Here is a 17,694-nt window from a genome sequence, read left to right as displayed (position 1 = left end):
AACGCTTTTTCCCACCTACTTTTTTCAGGTCATAGTCACCAGTGTTCTAATAATTATGCAGAGAAGGAACTTAAAAGGGTAAAGGACACCTGTCAGCTAATTGAAAACGGAACCAATCAGCTTTGGTTTGAAATCAAATGCCCTTTCCCACCTCGTCGGCTTTGTGTCCTGATGTGGTGCAGAGACCTCGCTTTTTGTCTCAAACAATCCACTCAGTGGCAAGAAAAATGCATTCAGAAACTCAACCGGGAAAATTTTTCCGCAACTGTTATGGTGAACTGCGTAGGAAATAGCCTATCCTGTAGCTTAGACGTCAAACACCGTTACCACTGCCTGGGTTTGCGATTCTACAAAGTTTACACCATGATAAAGATAAGGTTATTTATTCAACGGCATATCAGAAGGGGATAGTATGTATAAGATTTATTTTGTTGTCATTATGAATCTGTTTATTATTTCGTCAACTGTATGTGCTTAAATCCAGCCGTCTCTCTATTCACTTAAAAATTCCTTTGTTCCATCGTTCCCATGAGAATTAATTATTCTAACCCTTCATTAACAATTTTGTGTTTCCTGTACTCATCAATGTAATCATTTATGCATTTATTTTTTCATTTACGCATTGCTCTATTTCTTCAAATTAGTGACTTGTTTTCTTTGGGTGTATATGAATATATGAAGTTAAAAGCTTTGTCGTTTCCACCTAGGTCCTCAGCGAAAAGCGGAAGGCCTCAGCGGAAAAGTTTTATATTTCTATCTCTTTTTTTTTTTTTTAATAAATCACTTTTGTGGCTACTAAGTCAGTTCTCACTCCATGATGGGCATGTCTACATTGTATCACTTGTTTATCATAAAACGTATTATATTTCTGACAAAAAAAGTGTAATTCCACTCTTAAAACAAAGCGTGTTGCTTCGTTGATAATACTAAAGGCAATGAACATTTGCTGTCAATGGTTCGACGCACATGCTGACCGTAGCAGACATAATAAGTGATAAAGGAACATCATGGTAATAGTATGGTATATCATTCCTTTCTACAAATAAAACCACGTCACTATTTTGAGATCAACTTATCCTCACAGACAAGATCTCGGCTGAAGAGAAGGATCAATGCTTTCACCCTAGCTGTCGTTGAAGGGAGAAGAAGTAATCGAGCCTCGCAAGTAAATGAAACTGGCAGCAATATTTTGTTGTCAAGGAAAATGAATGTTTAACCACGTAGTGAAACTGTTAGTGAAATCTCTGAGATTTGAGTCTTAGTTTTTCACTTAGTTTGGAACTTTGTGTATCTTCTATAATTCTATAATTCTTCTCTAATTCTTATATAATTCTATAATTCTTATATAATTCTTCTATAATTCCTTTCCCGCATCGGTCTGGTCAGCCACCAACGGGGTGGGTAAGGATATTTTCTGAAAAAAGCATGCACATTACACTAGAAATCAAGTTTAAAACTGCAGATAGTTTACATAGATGATTTCAAATTGTATCATGTAATACCATTTATAAGGCAAATTTACAGAGCACTATTAAAAGCCAGTGTTTTAAGTCTTAACACTAACAAAGTGCCCTAACAAAGTAAGCCAAGTCAGATTTACACATTAGGTATGATGTAAATCAACAATATTTATGTGAGACTGATCAAGAAATTAAATCAAAAAGGAGGAAATTTTTACACCATATATTTTTTTACATTTATTATAGCATGTCATTTAACTGGCACAGAACAGTGGGAAACAGGTGTGTTTCTATAAAATGGATTAAAAAACAGATACACTTAAAAAAGCCAAAGTGGGATTAGCTTGAACATAATTTTATTTACTCAGTAATTTAATTGAAAAACAAGAGAGATGAACAATTGGGTCTCCTGTTGATGAAGAATAGGATAATCTTCAGTATTATGGTAGAGTACAGTGTGATATAGACAGATAGACTGACTGACTCGTGCAGTTTTGTAGCATGAAGTAATGCACAATAAGTAATGTTCTTGAAATTCATTCAATTTTGTGCCATTACATTTCAGCTGGGGTTGTAGAAGAGGATATGAGTTCCTTAGGAGTTCTGGATCTGAATACTCGAGGTATGTTGGAAATATTGTCAATAATTCAATAATATTTTCAATAATTTATGAGTTCCTTAGGAGTTCTGGATCTGAATAATCAAGGTATGTTGGAATTATTGTCAATAATTTAATGCAAGTACATGCAGGGCTCTCCCTGGATGATGACATTAGATAAATTTCCACCAGATACAAAACAATATTCATGCCAAAAGTAGCATTTGAACCTAAAATAGAAAGCTTAACCTTGCTTATACCTTATGTAGTTGTCTCATTCATATTTCAAACTACAGCAAGAGTTAGGGAATGGAAACAAAACAAAAAAAAAAACAACAACAACCCTTAGAAGATTTTGGCACAGGTCCTTAATGGTGACAGTTCAATTGAACACCGTTACTATTTGTAAATAATAATATTGCATAAAACAAATAACAAAAGTGCTAGAAATCTGGAATTGGAGTCTAAAATATACTTGTTATTTCAAGAAGGAAAATGGAAGAAGAGTTTGGAAAAAACCCAACCCTTAGAAGATTTTGACACAGATGTCCTTAAAGGATGACAGTTTGATTGAATACCACTACTATTTGTAGACCACAATATAATAATTTTGTAGTGCAATGGAGTGTGGACAGAGCATGGGATGTGCTTTACTGTGAACAAGTGCTGATGGAGGTGGCATCAGCCCATGAGGATATTCTCCTACCAATCTTTTTGAACTTGACATATGAGGAGGTTTGTGTTAAATAGCGATGTTATGTTTGCCCGGATGGCTTGCAATTTTCAAGGAAACTGTTGTAAATAAATACAGTTAGCTTGCCTAGGTGTCAATGTGTTGAGTTAATGAGAAGTAAAATATATTAGCAGTCACATTTGAAATAAAAATAGCCTGTTAACTTTTGTGAAGCCACATTTGTCATATGTCAATTTCACTTGCTGAGGAACAGACCCATTTGGAAAAGTATACTACAGTTACTGTCTGTCAACTTTAATTTCTCTAGGTGACATATAGTCCTAATGCATGCATTGTAACAATGCACTGTGTTGCATCATAACAACAAAAGAAATAACATTAAATCTAACTCTACTTTAATTTATAAATTTGTGTATCTAGATGTGTCACCAGGCCAGGTCTGACCAGAGAAGCATGGTTACAGTGATCCTACAAGAAGGTGACAACATACCTGATGTGATAAGGTGACTATCAATAGTTAATAAAAGGTTATTTTTATCTCTAAAAGCAGGCTGCACTCTGCAGAAACAGCTTCCGATTACACTAAGTCACAGTGACAAAATAAATAGGTTAATATCATAGTTCATAATAGTTAATTTTTCTCATTGAGAGACATATGCATGAACCGTGCCTTTAAACTTTTCTGTGTATATAACTTAAAAACACATGGAGACATCAAAAGTGACCATGCTTACCTGGTGCAATGTGTACCCACATGACAATTTTTTTGTACATAGAAGGTTACTCCAACTGACTGGTTTCTGTGTTTTCAAACATAAATTACATTATAATTTGAAATACAAACATCACTCACAAACATCACAAAGGGTATTCAAGATTTTTAATATCCACTGTATAATGCATGCATGCTATATTTCACATTAAGTAGTAAATAATTTTAATTAGTAATCAAATATGTTTATCTCTCTCTTAAATCATCAGGATTCTGAATATTCTACATGGAATCAATCATGGAAACTTATACTTTTGGATAACTAAAGAAAAATCCAGATCTGGGAGAGAAGGTATTGAATTATTATCCGTGTTTTGGATGTTTACTAAGATACGAGACAAAAAGGTCAAAGTTAAAAAAGTTTCCTAAGTCTTAATGGCTAAACATCAAGATTGTAATGTAATTCTCACACTTTACTAATATTTAAAAATGGATACATCTGAAGTACTGATATTGTGTACTGTAAAGAGTGTGTGCATAGATATGTTTCTTCATTATTAAGGGATGTTGACATCTCCTGTTCCCTTCCAGGATGTACTTATAATAGGGTGTTTTACTTTCTGTAGTACTGAGCATATCAAAATATCCTGTTATCTTCTAGTCTATGTTGTGTTTCCTTATACTATATTTAGTGCCCCATAACAACCTCTACGCACCAATAATAGATGCAATAATGCCCATGATTGTCAATGTTCTCAAACTCTTCTTACCATTTTATGTCATTTTTTATGACAGTGAAAAGAAAATTTGGAAGTGCTGGGTCCAATTTACTCATAATGGCACCCACAACTTCTCAGCCTATCCTCATAGAGCGTTTTTGTGGTGAGCATTTTAAGAATGTAAATAGCCTAAAAATACAATTTGTTGAAAAGGTTGGTAAATGTTAATGAAAGGAATTTTATATTGATAATAGTAATAAGCTTTTCTTGGCAAATAACGTTCAGTTTGGAATGTTTGAAATGGATCCCATGCCTGCAAGTCAGTCTGTATTCATTCAATTTTAATGTCATCACTATGTGTAGGCGCAAGTCAAAACAGACAATAAACATAAGGAAGTTTGAGGAAAAACTCCCATTGCTTTAAAAGCGCTTCCCTTACCTTAAGTCTTATATTAATTTAAAGATAATGTACTCTTTAATTTTAAGGTTGACTTGCAGTCATGTACAATATCCCAAGCCATTATCAGGCACCAGTATACTACCTACATACCAGTTTGACGTTGCATAAATTCTGCCACTTTTTGGTAAATTGTTTTAATATGTCTTTTTGGCCCCTTTTTAAAAATTGAACATCATAGGTTGATATTGATCTGATTTGACTTAAAGATGGCTGGAAACAAAATTGTTTTATTTTGGATTCTTATAACAAGGAGACAACCTAAAATTGGCAACAAAGGAAGATGTGGTGGATGCAGTAAAAAGGGCAGCAGATGCTGTGGATGCATTCACAAGGGAATGGTAAGAGGTCTTTAATATTCGATAAGATAAAGGTAGAAATAATTATTTCCAGCTTGTTACCCATTGACAACCTTATGATCTTACAGAAAATTTTCATAAACTCATATAGCTCAAGTCTGATGTGTTATTCATACATCAGATACTAAGCTGTGTCAAACAATGTCTTGTTCACAATTAACAAACATTAAAAAAACCTAGGTGTATGCAAATTATGTGGTTAATATGTTTTGATTATCCAGACAGATGCAGCAAATCAAAGTGAACACTGGTGAGATTCACCATAAGTTATTCATTGTTTCCAATAGGGAGAGGTTAGAGCAGGATCATTCACTTAAGAGGGAGCAGGAGAGTGCATTGCAAAAGGCAATAGAGGATGACAAGGTAAATAGCTTTTCCCAAATACTTACATTGCACAAATAATGCCAATATCAATTATGTCAATCATGGCATGATTACCTGTTGGAAATAAACAAAAATAAAGAACACATTAGGAGAAAGTCAGGCAATGAAATGAGGATTATTTTTAGAAGGCTTCCTTTAAGACTTCAGGAGCCAAAACAAGCACCAGCCATCAGAGTATGGCCCAAGTTTCAGAGAAATATCCCCAAACAGGAAAGGAAATGAGTGAAATGAAGTGATTCAACATAAATAATACTTGTTACCAAAAAACTGCTACAATTACCACTTTCTCTTTTAAGACTTAGCAGCAGAAATTTCAAGATCTTTTTTCTACATTATCAATGAAATGTTACTGAGGTTGTAATGTATTTATTCTGTCAGATTAAAGAATCAAGCAAGATAAGGAAGGCCCGACAAGCCAGAGTTACAAATGTCAGTCGGGAAGGAAAAGAAGAGAAAGTGAAAATCATCCTCCGCCACTCAAACCGCAAGGAAGAGCGCCAGTTCATCAAAGGTGCCTTCTTCCAGGTACATATAAACAATGATACAAATTATTAAACTTTAAATAGCACTTTGGTAAAGTTATGTAGACATACAGTGATTGGCAGATAGCTTTTTATAAAAAGAAATCTAACCTTTTTTCCTGTCTAAATGATATAGGAAGTATATGACTGGGCAGGCTCCAACAATGCTCTCCCATTACACTTCTCTATCCAAAGAGGTAGGGAAGTGGTAAAACATGGAGACCTCTTGGAGAGAGCAGAGGTGCTTCATATTCATGAGAGAGTAAGTAAATAATAATATTGCATAAAACGAATAACAACTACAGTACTAGAAATCTGGAGTTGGAGTCTAAAATATACTTGTGTTATTTCAAGAAGGCAAATGGAATGCCTTTGGTGAATTCAAATTTGTTCAAAATACCCTTTTAATCCTGATTTTTAGAGGTGGTGGAAAAAATATGGCAAATGATATGCTATCTCCTGGTATTTCTTAGCACAAAATTAATCATTATGAGATACATAATACAAGTATGAATTTTGAGGGAATTTTTGCTTCCATATTCACCAATGTGCCTGCATGAGGTTTGAAAGTCACAGTGGTAAAGTGTTCAAACAGCTACCCTGGTAAATACTGTGGAATGTATGTATTAAACCTTATCTTTGATTCTGTTAACTTGTTTTTTTTTTTAATCCAGGATGAGGCAGAGATCAAATCCCTTCTGGGATCAGAGGTTAGAAAAAAGTGAATACACATAGTAACAACTTATCTTTGAATGTATGATACAACACCACATATTAAGTAAAGTGTATGCTCGGACAGGTCAATTTGCTGCAAATTATCTGCCTATGAGTGTGTCACATGAAACAAAATGGCACAAGGGTCAAAACAGAAAAAAAGAATGTGTATTATTGAAGAAGTAAACTGGAAAGCTCTAATCACCATAGCCAGTCTTTAGTATAAACCGTTTCTTTCTCCACACAGCCTAATTTTTCAGTTTGATTATTATTAAAAGACAAAATCATCTTTTTTGACTATTCATTTTGTATACCCAGGTTGAAAGTTTGGGTTATGACCTGAGTTTTATTCATAGAGTTAAGCATAAATTTTGAAATTGTTAATGGTGAGGAAATAAGAAATGTTAATTCTGGGTCACATGATGGCTTTCCTCATTTTGCCTGTAGGTGACATTCAAAGGAAATATTCCCGATTTGCAGTTGGAAGGTGACCCTTCATCCACAATACTAGGTGAGGAATACAAATATTATGTATTAAACTAGTAATTACCAAAAAATGAAAAAAACAATGTAAAGAATAAAAATGAAGTACCTTCAAATGAAACTGAACATGCATGAAAAGCAGACCCAGTCTTATCAAAGGTAATGCAACCCAACCAGAAAATTACAGGTAATCTGCCTTGCTCAGTGATAATAAGCGGAAAATAAGGACAAACATTAGGACTACATGATGTTCCTAAAAACAGAGATAACATCTTTCTTTAAAAAATTTCAGAAGAAATTGCCTTAATGCCAAAAATCAACACTGGTCATATGTTAAGTTATGTGTTGAGGGCTTATTAATTTCATATTTGTTACCTGATAAACAATGAGGGTCGCCACAAAATTCTGTAATTTACTGGATAAATCATCATCACCTGTATTGCTTGAGCAATTACAGTAAAATATAGGTATATTAAATTGTGTATTTTTACATACTGAGACTAGTTCTCCTCCCGACAGATGAAGATCCTAACACAAGCAAAACAAATGAGGTAAGGGAAGTAGTGCGCATTAAAATGTCACGTAAAATTATTGGTAGTATGCTACATTATGAAAACCCTACCATAACATGTTGCATTGTATGTTCCATAGATCATTGACCAAAAAAAGTTGACTTAAACTTAAAAAACTCACATGTCCCTTGGGACGAGGTTCTTTGTGGGCCGCGACACTTAGGTAGATCAACGGGTCCCTTGGGAAAAGGTTCTTTGTGAGGCGCGACACTTGGGGCAGACTGAAAGGTCCCTTGGGACGAGGTTCTTCGTGAGCCGCGACACTTGGGGCAGACTGACGGGTCCCTTGGGACGAGGTTCTTCGTGAGCCGCGACACTTGGGGCAGACTGAAAGGTCCCTTGGGACGAGGTTCTTCGTGAGCCGCGACACTTGGGGCAGACTGACGGGTCCCTTGGGACGAGGTTCTTCGTGAGCCGCGACACTTGGGGCAGACTGAAAGTTACCTTGGGACGAGGTTCTTCGTGAGCCGCGACACTTGGGGCAGACTGACGAGTCCCTTGGGACGAGGTTCTTCGTGAGCCGCGACACTTGGGGCAGACTGAAAGGTCCCTTGGGACGAGGTTCTTCGTGAGCCGCGACACTTGGGGCAGACTGACGGGTCCCTTGGGACGAGGTTCTTCGTGAGCCGCGACACTTGGGGCAGACTGAAAGGTCCCTTGGGACGAGGTTCTTCGTGAGCCGCGACACTTGGGGCAGACTGACAGGTCCCTTGGGACGAGGTTCTCCGTGAGCCGCGACACTTGGGGCAGACTTAAAGGTCCCTTGGGACAAGGTTCTTTGCGAGAAGCATTATTTTGTGCAGACGTACTTAATGATCTTCATGTGATCTAGTTCTCATTTTAACCAAAATACTTTAAGATATGTCAATATACATACAACTGAACAAAATGAACTGTCATGGCTTCCTCCTGCATAACACTAACATCAACACCTGACCAAATAATATTAACAACAGCAAGGTGGAACAAGTGACAGTATCTATTATCACTATAGTTTTAAATAAGGGTCATGCTATAAAGTAAACAACTTATCAACCTAAAGAACTAAGTAAATAGAGATCATGTTAGTAACATCATTTTCCAAGTGTGTTTAGTAAAGGTATTGAATGCCCTATTTTAATTTGCCATTGAAATATGAGGTCATGTAATTAGATTAGTTCATGTACATTTCATTAGTGACTATTTAATTTTATAATACTATATCTACGTTATGATAGTCATGGTTATTAAGGAAAGTAAGAGATTGAGGCAGTGGCATCTTGGTTTTTGCTATTGTCCCTTGTTGTTAAAAGTAAGTTACACGTGACTCTTGTGGATGGCATACTTCCCTTTACTTTTTATCTTGTTTCAGGAACCACTACCAGGTACATCTGGAATTATTTTTGCACAATCAGGTGAGATGCATATTATCTAATAAGTAAAATAACCAGCATTTTACCAACCAGTAAGGATACTGATTTTAATGTTGGTAAAAGTGGCCATCTCTGATGATGGTTGATCCACTGTCATCCTACTGCATTTTAGGGGATAACAAGGCATAAGGATATCATTAGAGCTACAAAAGAATTTAATCAGAAGGTTGAACAAAATGATTAGACTCTATTAGAAGATATTGAAAGAACATGGAAATGTATATTCTTGACCTGGAGACCATGGATTATGGAAATTTCCTACTGACCCTTTTAACTAAGGCCCCTACTTAACCTGGCAATCTATAAAGCACTTCCCTCCAAACTGGGACAATATAATTATCAGAGAAATATATAATTGTGAGTCAACAGCAAGAAAAAGAAAATTACTGGTCAGCCTACAATGTCTAAAATTATAACTTTTTCCCCAGAAGAAGGACAAGAAATAGAGGAAAGTTGTGTAGACATCAACAAGGAGGAGAAGAAAGTAGAAGAGAAAAAGGAGCAAAAGAAAGAAGAGGAAGTGAGGGAGCACACAGAAGAAGAGAAAAAGAGGGAACATAAAGATGAAGAGGGGAAGGAACATGTTAAACACGAAAGGAAAAGGAAAAAGAAGGACAGGAGAACAACCTCAAAAAGAAAAAAGCCAATGGTGGAAAATCACCCAGAATGTTAAAAGTTTAAAAAGACTTTAAAAGGACCCTTGTCAGCCATACCTTTGTTTTTGTTTACCTGTGGATGTTTTCATATTTTATTTCATGTAGAGCAGATCCAAATATAAAAATGCACAATCAAACTGCTTAGGGTAATTTAAAAGACTTCCAGAAACACAACTTGGGACAATGCAATAAAATTTCACTTTCCCATACATTTCACATATTTTCATGGTCATCAAAAATGGTAGAGGCTGGCTAGAGTCCTTCAAAATTTGTTCAATAGAGGCTGCTATAAAGCAACAAGTTAAAAATGTTCTATGTTTTGATGATAAACAACAAGTGTAGAACCCAAAACTTCAGTTCCTAATGTAAATATGGTTAGTGTTATGAGGAACTAAAAGTGTTCAGTTTAGAATTTAGTCAAAGTGGATCATATGTATTGCATGACATTTTATATTGGGTCATTTGAAAAACAAATGGTCTGGGTCAAACTATGATCTTCGAACTTCCAAGAACTGACATCATTCAAACCATCACCAGTATGTCAGAGTCTTTATGCTTTTCAAAGTTTTAGTTGTTTATTGTGGTAAACAATTCATCATAAAGTGGAATCCTTATTTTAAAAAATTAAAGACCAATATTGAATATAAGATGTCAAAAAACAGCAAAATATATTTTTCATTTCATGCTTTCTGACCCCAAGTAACTGATTCAACTTCAAATCATGTTTTCAGGTTCAACTGCCATTCTCTTTTGCTTGAAAAACACTAAGCTTTTGTCCTTGTTTCATAACAAAACATAAACACAAGAACAAAGACAACAAATGAAGCATCAAACGATCTGTAAATCAACATATGCAAAATGTCTAAGTAGGCTCATACTAAAATTGTACTCATACCCACGTTATCTGAAATGCTAGTAACCTTAATATTGTGCCCTCATCTAAGGATAGTAAGCACATTTTTTTTTTTGGTTTTCTTTAATTATTGCCAGCTGCTTTGGAAGTACTTAATATATATGAGGTAACTTGCTTTTTGTTTGTTTCTTTGTTTTTTAGTTTGTTTTTACATCAGTAAGAGTCCACAACCATTTCATTTAGTGTCAGAATAGAATATTCCAAATAAATGAAACAAAAACATGAACTAGATCGAATACTGGAACTAGTTATGATTTGAATTTAATAGTTGATGTTGCACATGCAATAGAGAAGACTTCTAAAAGAGTGCAAAAATTTAGGCTTCTATGAAACTATAAACCTTAACCACAACCATGTTTTCTTTACTGAAAGGTGTGAAATTAGCTTCCTTGGGTGAGAGCACAGTGATTTAATATCTAGAGTAGGGACTCCTTGGCTTAATTCTTGCCTTGCACTGAAGAGTAGGCAAAGTTAAAATTACATTATACAGTACATACATATATATGTATATATAAAAAATTGTGGCAAGAAGTTAAAACTCGTTCATATTTTGAAGATGATCCATAAGCATGCAAACCAAAAAAAGGTCCCTAGTTAGTCACACCTTTATTTTAATTTGCCTGTGGATATTTTGATATTTTATTTCATGTAGAGCAGGTTCAACTTAAACAACAAACATGGCAGATTTGATGTTAAGTATATTAATTACTATGGTAAAATCAACTTGTATTTATTAAATTAATAGGTATTAAAATATTCAATTCAGTTACTAATATCAAAAATGTCTTGCTTTTTTTTTAGTCATGATCGCAGATAAGGATTAAGGTTTTTTTTTTCAGTCAATAAAGTGCGCTAGGTCAGGCTATATGAAAATTAAGGTCAGCTCAACAAGCACTTGATTATTTTGTTAAAAGTGAACTGTTGCAGTTGTGTCATAGCTTTTACAGTTGATTAGTTTGGTGGATCTATTACAAAATTAATATTTAACATTTTAGGAATCTTATTTGTTCTGAACTATCAAATCAATTCATAAGAATTAATTTCTTTTAACTTATTGTCAAGTCCATGTTAATCTTACTAGTCAACATTTAATTTGGTTATATCAACTAAGTTGAAATTATAAATTAGCCACTGTACTGTAGAGAGTCAAAAAGCTGAAGTTTCAAGTATTGGCCCTTAACTCTGACAAAGGGTTAATGCTCAAAATGTCAGCTTTTTGAATCTTCAGGGTGGCCAGTTTACAATTTCATCTTAATTGATCTACCCCCACTGACACAGCACCACAGTTTCTTTAAAAACCTCCAACGTTCATTCACTTGTGAACATTTAGTCAATTTTGATTTAAAATAGATTCCTCTGCTATAAAAAATATCACAGTATGATTGTGTTTCACAAAATTATCTGAATAGAATGAGTGAAACACAAAATTGGATGACAAATTTAGCTTCAAAAAAATTATAGTATCCCACCACACTTTCACATGTTCCATGAAATGCTGCTGAACTATTAAGGTCTTGGAAAATGGACAGAAGTATAGTTAACATTATTCTTCTTACCATTTGTTTGCAAGATGAGAAAATTTTGCTTTTGTTTTTTTTCCATTCCCACTAATATGAATGTCAGCTGGTAGCTATGCATACGCGTGACTGTCTTGAATTCTGGTGCCGGAATGTTAGTTTTACTCATCCTCTACTCAGTCTTTTTTGTCCAAACCATTTTAACATTTCCTAAGAGTTATGTTCCTTTTTTGGCTAAAAATGACCAATTAAAATAGGAACGCGAAAATCTATCGAGCTTACGTAACCGAAAACTATGAAGCAGCAAGTAGGAACAAACACCCTCCGGTAAAACAATGTACCAGAAGAAACCAATGCTTACCTTAGGACCATTTCCTCCATCTCTTTAGCAGCGTAAAAATATTCTTTCTACCTCTCGCGTTCTTTTTAAAATTTCAAAAAAGTCCTGAGTTCGCGACGACAAGTTTGCTCGAACATGACCACTCTCGCTCGCCCCAGGCTCCCTCCCGTATTGAGCCTCGATTAGAAAATCGAGGCTCGATTGGAAAATCGAGGCACGATTGGAAAATCGAGGCTCGATTGGAAAATCGAGGCTCGATTGGAAAATCGAGGCTCGATTGCAAAATCGAGGCACGATTGCAAAATCGAGGCACGATTGCAAAATCGAGGCTCGATTGGATAATCGAGGCTCGTATGTCGAAGCTTGGCAAAACGAGGAATCGTGGTCGTTTTTGATCAGGTGCTTTTGGGCTCGTTTCCCGGAAACCGTGAATGATCCTCATAATATTATATTAGATTGTGAAGTTCACTAAAAACCTGGCGAGTCCGACGTATCCAGACGTTGTAGTGTTTCCCAATAGTATTATAATTATCTTTGTTATGTTGTGTTGTTTTTTTTTTTTTTCATTTCGTTAAAGAAAGACGAAAAGGCCTTGAAAATTCTCACATACATCGGGCTGACTCTCTCTGTTATTGGGATCTCATTGACGATAATCAGCTATATCACTCTCACGTGAGTCCAGTGGTTAGACATAAAACAGTTTCAGTCAAAATGGTGGAGACATAATTAAACAAAGTTTCCAAGTATGCATAGTTCTGTCAAAGGACAGTTACCAATGATACCCGTGCAATACTAATCGCGTTACTCCTTGTTCGCATGTTTCTTTCAGTTCTATGACGAAAGAAAGATCTGGAGTCATTTTTGTATACCTCAACAAACAAATTGCAAAAAAGAAATGAAAAAATGTATCATTAGCAAGATACCTTAATTTTTATGTACAAAAATGAAAAAGGAAGGAAAATTCTGTTAAACTTCTCCTGAACATTGTATTGCAATCTACCCAATCGACTATTATTATTTAGAGGATCTTTCTTTTGTTTTATTCACTTTTTTTTTTCATTTTCTTTTCTTTTTTTTTTTTTTTTTTTTTTTGGTTTGCGATGCCAGAGACATAAGAGGACCTTTATCTCAGATTCGAGTGAGTCTCATCGCTTCTCTTGGTGCAAGACAAGTCATATTTCTCGCTGGGATTGGAGCAACTGAGAACAAGGCAAGAATTCTAAAAAAAAGGCCGGGGTTTACAGTTCAGAAAAGGAAAGGAACAATGAATACAAAGATGAATGAGACGTAAATTAAATTTGAAAAAAAAAGCCACTTGAACGAAAGTATATACTTTTATAAGTAACACATGAAGCTGATGGGATTGAAGGGTTTTCGAAAATTTTTGAGTCACTTATTTTGTCCTTTCTCTCTAGTTAAAAAAAAAAAAAAAAAAAAAACTTTCTTTGGTGAGCTTTCCATCAATTACCTCTAAATTCGATCGGTCAAAAATTGGTTTAAAAAAGAGCCAGGGTGAAACTCATGCAAATCAATCATTGCGTGTCCTCTTTTGCTGTCCATTTTCACAGGGAGGATGCGTTGCACTGGCAGCCCTTGTGCAGTATTTCTTGATGGCCTCCTTCTGCTGGATGCTAATCGAGGGAATTTACCTTTATTTGTTTGTTGTGAAAGTTTACAACGTTGGCAACAAGTTAAAAAATTTGCCATGGAATCTCATGGGGTAAGTTACTCGGTGACCATTGAGTGTTTTTAAACAGTTTTAACTGCTGTTCCCTCGTGATCAGTTACCCATAACCCCTAAGTTGATCTAATTTTAGAGACAAATCCTCCCTACAATTATTCTTTGGTCCTTGCTCACCCTATTTTTGTGCGTCAGTGTTCCCTTAAGGAATTCAGGGAAGATTTCCTCTCCGAGTTCAAGAGCAGGGGACCAAGAACAGCCTGTATCAATTATATTTTAAGTTACATTCCTGAATAGCCCTGACTAGCGGTGCTAAAGGTAACTGTGCGAGGTCAAAAACGAAAACTATGCTCTTGGCAGAGAAGAACGAGTTTCGAATTTCAATTTTGTAGGCCTTCCTGCGCTCATTGTTGCCATATCCCTGAGTATTGCAGCCGGAAAAGATGGGATCGAGAGTTTTGCGAGTGATAAATAGTAAGTTAACTTTCATTGTACTGATTTAAAGCCATCCCACTCTACTTTAAAATAGCTGATTTGACACAAGTATTCTTTGGTATTGAAAAAAAACAAAAACAAAAACAAAAACAAAACAAAACAAAACATCCTGTTACAGCTGAACAAAGTAGATATAGAAATTCAACATTTTCTCCATTTTTTTTTTGTTTTCTTACCTGTTTGTTTTGTTATTGTGTTTTGAGATTGAAGATATAGAAATTTGGAGTCTTCTAATCGGTTTTTAATTGGATTGTTTAGGGCAGTAATTATGAATTATTCCAGTCAATAATCTGGAGAAAAGGCATGATCGATTCATTAAATGTGCGCCAAATCCATATTAGCTTGCCCAAAAGCTCTTTGTTTTAAGATTCCTGTAATAATTGACAAACAAAGCATTTATTTATGGCTTACTCTTTCTCTTTTTATCTTCTTAAAGCTGCTGGATGTCTTCGGCCAATGGTCTGATCTGGATATTCATAGCGTTTGTAGTGCTGATTGAATTTGTAAGTGACTATCGTTATCGAGACTGAAAAACTTTCCAGGGGCTCATAGAGGTCTGTCTACTTCTCTTAAGTTCAACATTTTGATCCTCGGCCGGGTTATCAAGGAGATGACGACCATGCAATAAGGGAAAGACAAACACAGCGAACAAATAAGGTAGAGTTTGGTCCATGTAAGGAAACTCAGTTTCCAGATTACTGGGTCTAGGAATCAGCTCCGGCTCCAGAAACTGAAATGGGGAATCCAACGGTCTTGGGGGAAGCGGAATCTGGAGTTCGTAGCGATAACAACGATAAATCAACTTGATATGATTGATATACCTATTGGTGCTCATTAGATTTCGTCATAATCACAACACAACAATTCTAACTTTTTTTTGCAGACTTGGTGTAAAGGCATGCGTAGTAATGATTCCTCTGCTGAGAATCTCGTGGTTATTTGGGTTATTATCATCACTGCATAAAGCTTTCGCTTACATCTTCACGATTTTCAACTCTACACAGGTAAGGCGTAGAGACAAACTTAATTAAAGTTCAAAAGTCGTTTTGTTTTATCAGATATTGATGGATTCATAAAGAGAGAGGTGTTACTTCGCTAGCTCAATGCTTCAAAAGCTGTGCAGCTCTCGTAAAAATCTAGCATTATCGTAATAGCTTGACACAGATTCTGGACATCTCTTCGATTCAACAGGGTTTCTTCATCTTTCTTCTTCACTGCGTGAGGAACAGCGAGGTCAGTGATTGTTCACTTTAGAAAATTGTCAAAGTCCGATAATATATCGATTTTAGCAAGTACAACAGAGACCGGGATGTTTTATTTTATTCTTCGCGTCCTATAAAAGAAACGAAACCCTATTGGGCAGGGCTCATTCTTGGATCGAACTTTCTAGACAGATGGACTCGACGTGACAATGGCAGCAAAATATGACCAAATTGTATCAATGTATTTCCATATTCTGTCTGGCGTGGAGCCTCAAAAGTGCGCTAGAGCTCCACTTTCAAACTAATTCCCATCTCCTTGGAAGGGGCGCGGGGGAGGAGGGGGAAGAAGAAAGGACATGGATTTTCAATTCACGAGACAGATCATCGATTTGTCGTAAAAAGAGTTTAAAGGTGATATTGCAATTGATAATACTTCCTAGGGAGGAAAAGGAAGTAGGAACAGTGCATCTATCATATTTTATAATTGCACCTTTCCTCATTAGTTTCAGATAACTGAATGACCTCAAATTCCGCTATGGCTTGAGAAAATTTGTTGGTATTGAACGTCCATTCATATCATATAACAAAACAAAATCAAAGGCAAAGACTTAGAGTGACAAACTCCTTAAATGTAACAATATGATTCATTTAACCTGAAATTTACAGATACGAGCTCGTTTGACAAGAAGGATTCAGGCGACATTCCCAGCAAAGGACGATGGGACAAGCACGAAACGAACTTCCGTAGTTCCCTCGGACGTAAATGAGGATGCCACAGCCATTGCCGCCCTGAGAAAAGTAAATTTTGAGCCACTAAAGGACGGCGAAAAGATAAAAAAAAGTCTCCAACAAAACCTCCATGTAGCTGCAGAGTTTTAATCTATCCTAGCGTTGATTGTATAGAGGCTAACCCTTTTACAGGCAAACCTGAGATTATTAAGATAATTCTAGATAGCTGGAAAGGACATCATGAGAACTCGATCATGTGCTCCCTTAATGAATAATTAGACGAATTCTTATTACCTGGAAAAGAGGCAAAAGCTGATAGTCTGAGGTGCTCTCACATCACTTACATTGTACATCACAGCGATAGTTGAAAGTGTAATATCGTAGTACGGCATAGTCAAGCAAAATATCGCAAGTTGTGAATCTTACTACAGTTACTAATAGCTAATGATACAGTATTATATCTAAATGGACCACTGACAGAAAAGCCGCGGGTAAAACAATAGTAAGGAAAAAAAAAACAGTCTCAAATCTCTTGTTACAGGAAACTTAAGCGATTTTTTCCTGTGAATGTTTAAGCATATTTATTTCTTGTTTTTGGTACTCTAGCCGTTCTCAATTCATGCGAGTGTCTTTCGTTGCGATGTTTTAAAAATATATAAAAAAGCCACAATAGATTCTGGAAATAGATTTTGCATCGTTAACTTTTCAGTCTTGTTAAATCCTAGTGAGATTGTAGACAAATGAAAGTTTTAATGATATTTCTGGAAAAATTAGTTCTCATGGTAGTTGGCAGCTGAGTTTATACTCGTGATTTCAATTTCCTTTCATACGATCAAACTTAACACCAACCTTGCTTAGATAAGTGGAAACTTTAATTGTATTTTTCATTTTATTTTGTAAGGTGCTCTATTGTAATTTCCATGTATATTTCTAACATCAGAGCTGTGAATTCTCACCTAAGTTTCCTATTTTTAATGACCTCGACTTTATTCTAGCCGTCCTTTTATTTTGAAACTCTTTTCGTCGTAGAAAGAGTTGGGAATATTTAAGTAGTTTTCGTTTAACTTCAAAGACCT

At 35.6% G+C, this 17,694-nt stretch overlaps 1 protein-coding gene and 2 long non-coding RNA genes across 6 annotated transcripts; 2 read left to right on the top strand and 1 right to left on the bottom strand.

The window, feature by feature from the left end:
- Nucleotides 1-1,591: 1,591 nt before the first annotated feature.
- Nucleotides 1,592-6,155, bottom strand: LOC148736801 (uncharacterized). Of its 3 annotated transcripts, none has more exons than XR_015997314.1 (4): nucleotides 6,016-6,129; nucleotides 5,389-5,437; nucleotides 3,487-3,552; nucleotides 1,592-1,869 (listed from the first exon to the last, which is right to left on the bottom strand). It is a non-coding gene; the product is annotated as an uncharacterized LOC148736801 (long non-coding RNA). The 3 variants fall into 3 exon arrangements; XR_015997315.1 differs by lacking the exon at nucleotides 1,592-1,869 and adding an exon at nucleotides 2,790-3,220 and having other exon boundaries at nucleotides 6,016-6,155; XR_015997313.1 differs by lacking the exon at nucleotides 1,592-1,869 and having other exon boundaries at nucleotides 2,790-3,552; nucleotides 6,016-6,125.
- On the top strand, nucleotides 1,646-10,890 carry LOC148736800 (uncharacterized). Of its 2 annotated transcripts, none has more exons than XM_088750991.1 (15): nucleotides 1,646-1,742; nucleotides 2,026-2,082; nucleotides 2,675-2,793; nucleotides 3,173-3,255; nucleotides 3,734-3,816; nucleotides 4,260-4,346; nucleotides 4,894-4,981; nucleotides 5,287-5,362; nucleotides 5,762-5,908; nucleotides 6,041-6,166; nucleotides 6,579-6,614; nucleotides 7,066-7,129; nucleotides 7,621-7,652; nucleotides 9,025-9,067; nucleotides 9,517-10,890. In XM_088750991.1, exons 2-15 carry the CDS (start codon nucleotides 2,046-2,048, stop codon nucleotides 9,756-9,758), a joined length of 1,263 nt encoding a protein of 420 aa, XP_088607117.1. In that variant the 5' UTR covers nucleotides 1,646-1,742; nucleotides 2,026-2,045; the 3' UTR covers nucleotides 9,759-10,890. The 2 variants fall into 2 exon arrangements, with proteins under 2 accessions (XP_088607117.1, XP_088607116.1); XM_088750990.1 differs by having other exon boundaries at nucleotides 9,514-10,890.
- Nucleotides 10,891-13,086: 2,196 nt separating this feature from the next.
- Nucleotides 13,087-15,190, top strand: LOC148736799 (uncharacterized). Its single transcript, XR_015997316.1, has 4 exons — nucleotides 13,087-13,183; nucleotides 13,619-14,231; nucleotides 14,585-14,666; nucleotides 15,124-15,190. It is a non-coding gene; the product is annotated as an uncharacterized LOC148736799 (long non-coding RNA).
- Nucleotides 15,191-17,694: the final 2,504 nt, after the last annotated feature.

The sequence above is a fragment of the Stylophora pistillata genome, chromosome 2 (genome assembly GCF_964205215.1).
Source record: "Stylophora pistillata chromosome 2, jaStyPist1.2, whole genome shotgun sequence".
NCBI classification, from domain to species: domain Eukaryota; kingdom Metazoa; phylum Cnidaria; class Anthozoa; order Scleractinia; family Pocilloporidae; genus Stylophora; species Stylophora pistillata.
Note: the sequence above shows the minus strand (reverse complement) of the source record. Positions and strands in the feature narration are given on the sequence as shown.

Coding starts and splice junctions, on each gene's coding strand:
- LOC148736800 (XM_088750990.1), top strand. CDS start 2,046: ATGAGTTCCTTAGGAGTTCTGGATCTGAATACTCGAG. Junction 4,347..4,893: donor CCTCATAGAGCGTTTTTGTG/GTGAGCATTTTA, acceptor TCTTATAACAAG/GAGACAACCTAAAATTGGCA. Junction 4,982..5,286: donor GATGCATTCACAAGGGAATG/GTAAGAGGTCTT, acceptor TGTTTCCAATAG/GGAGAGGTTAGAGCAGGATC.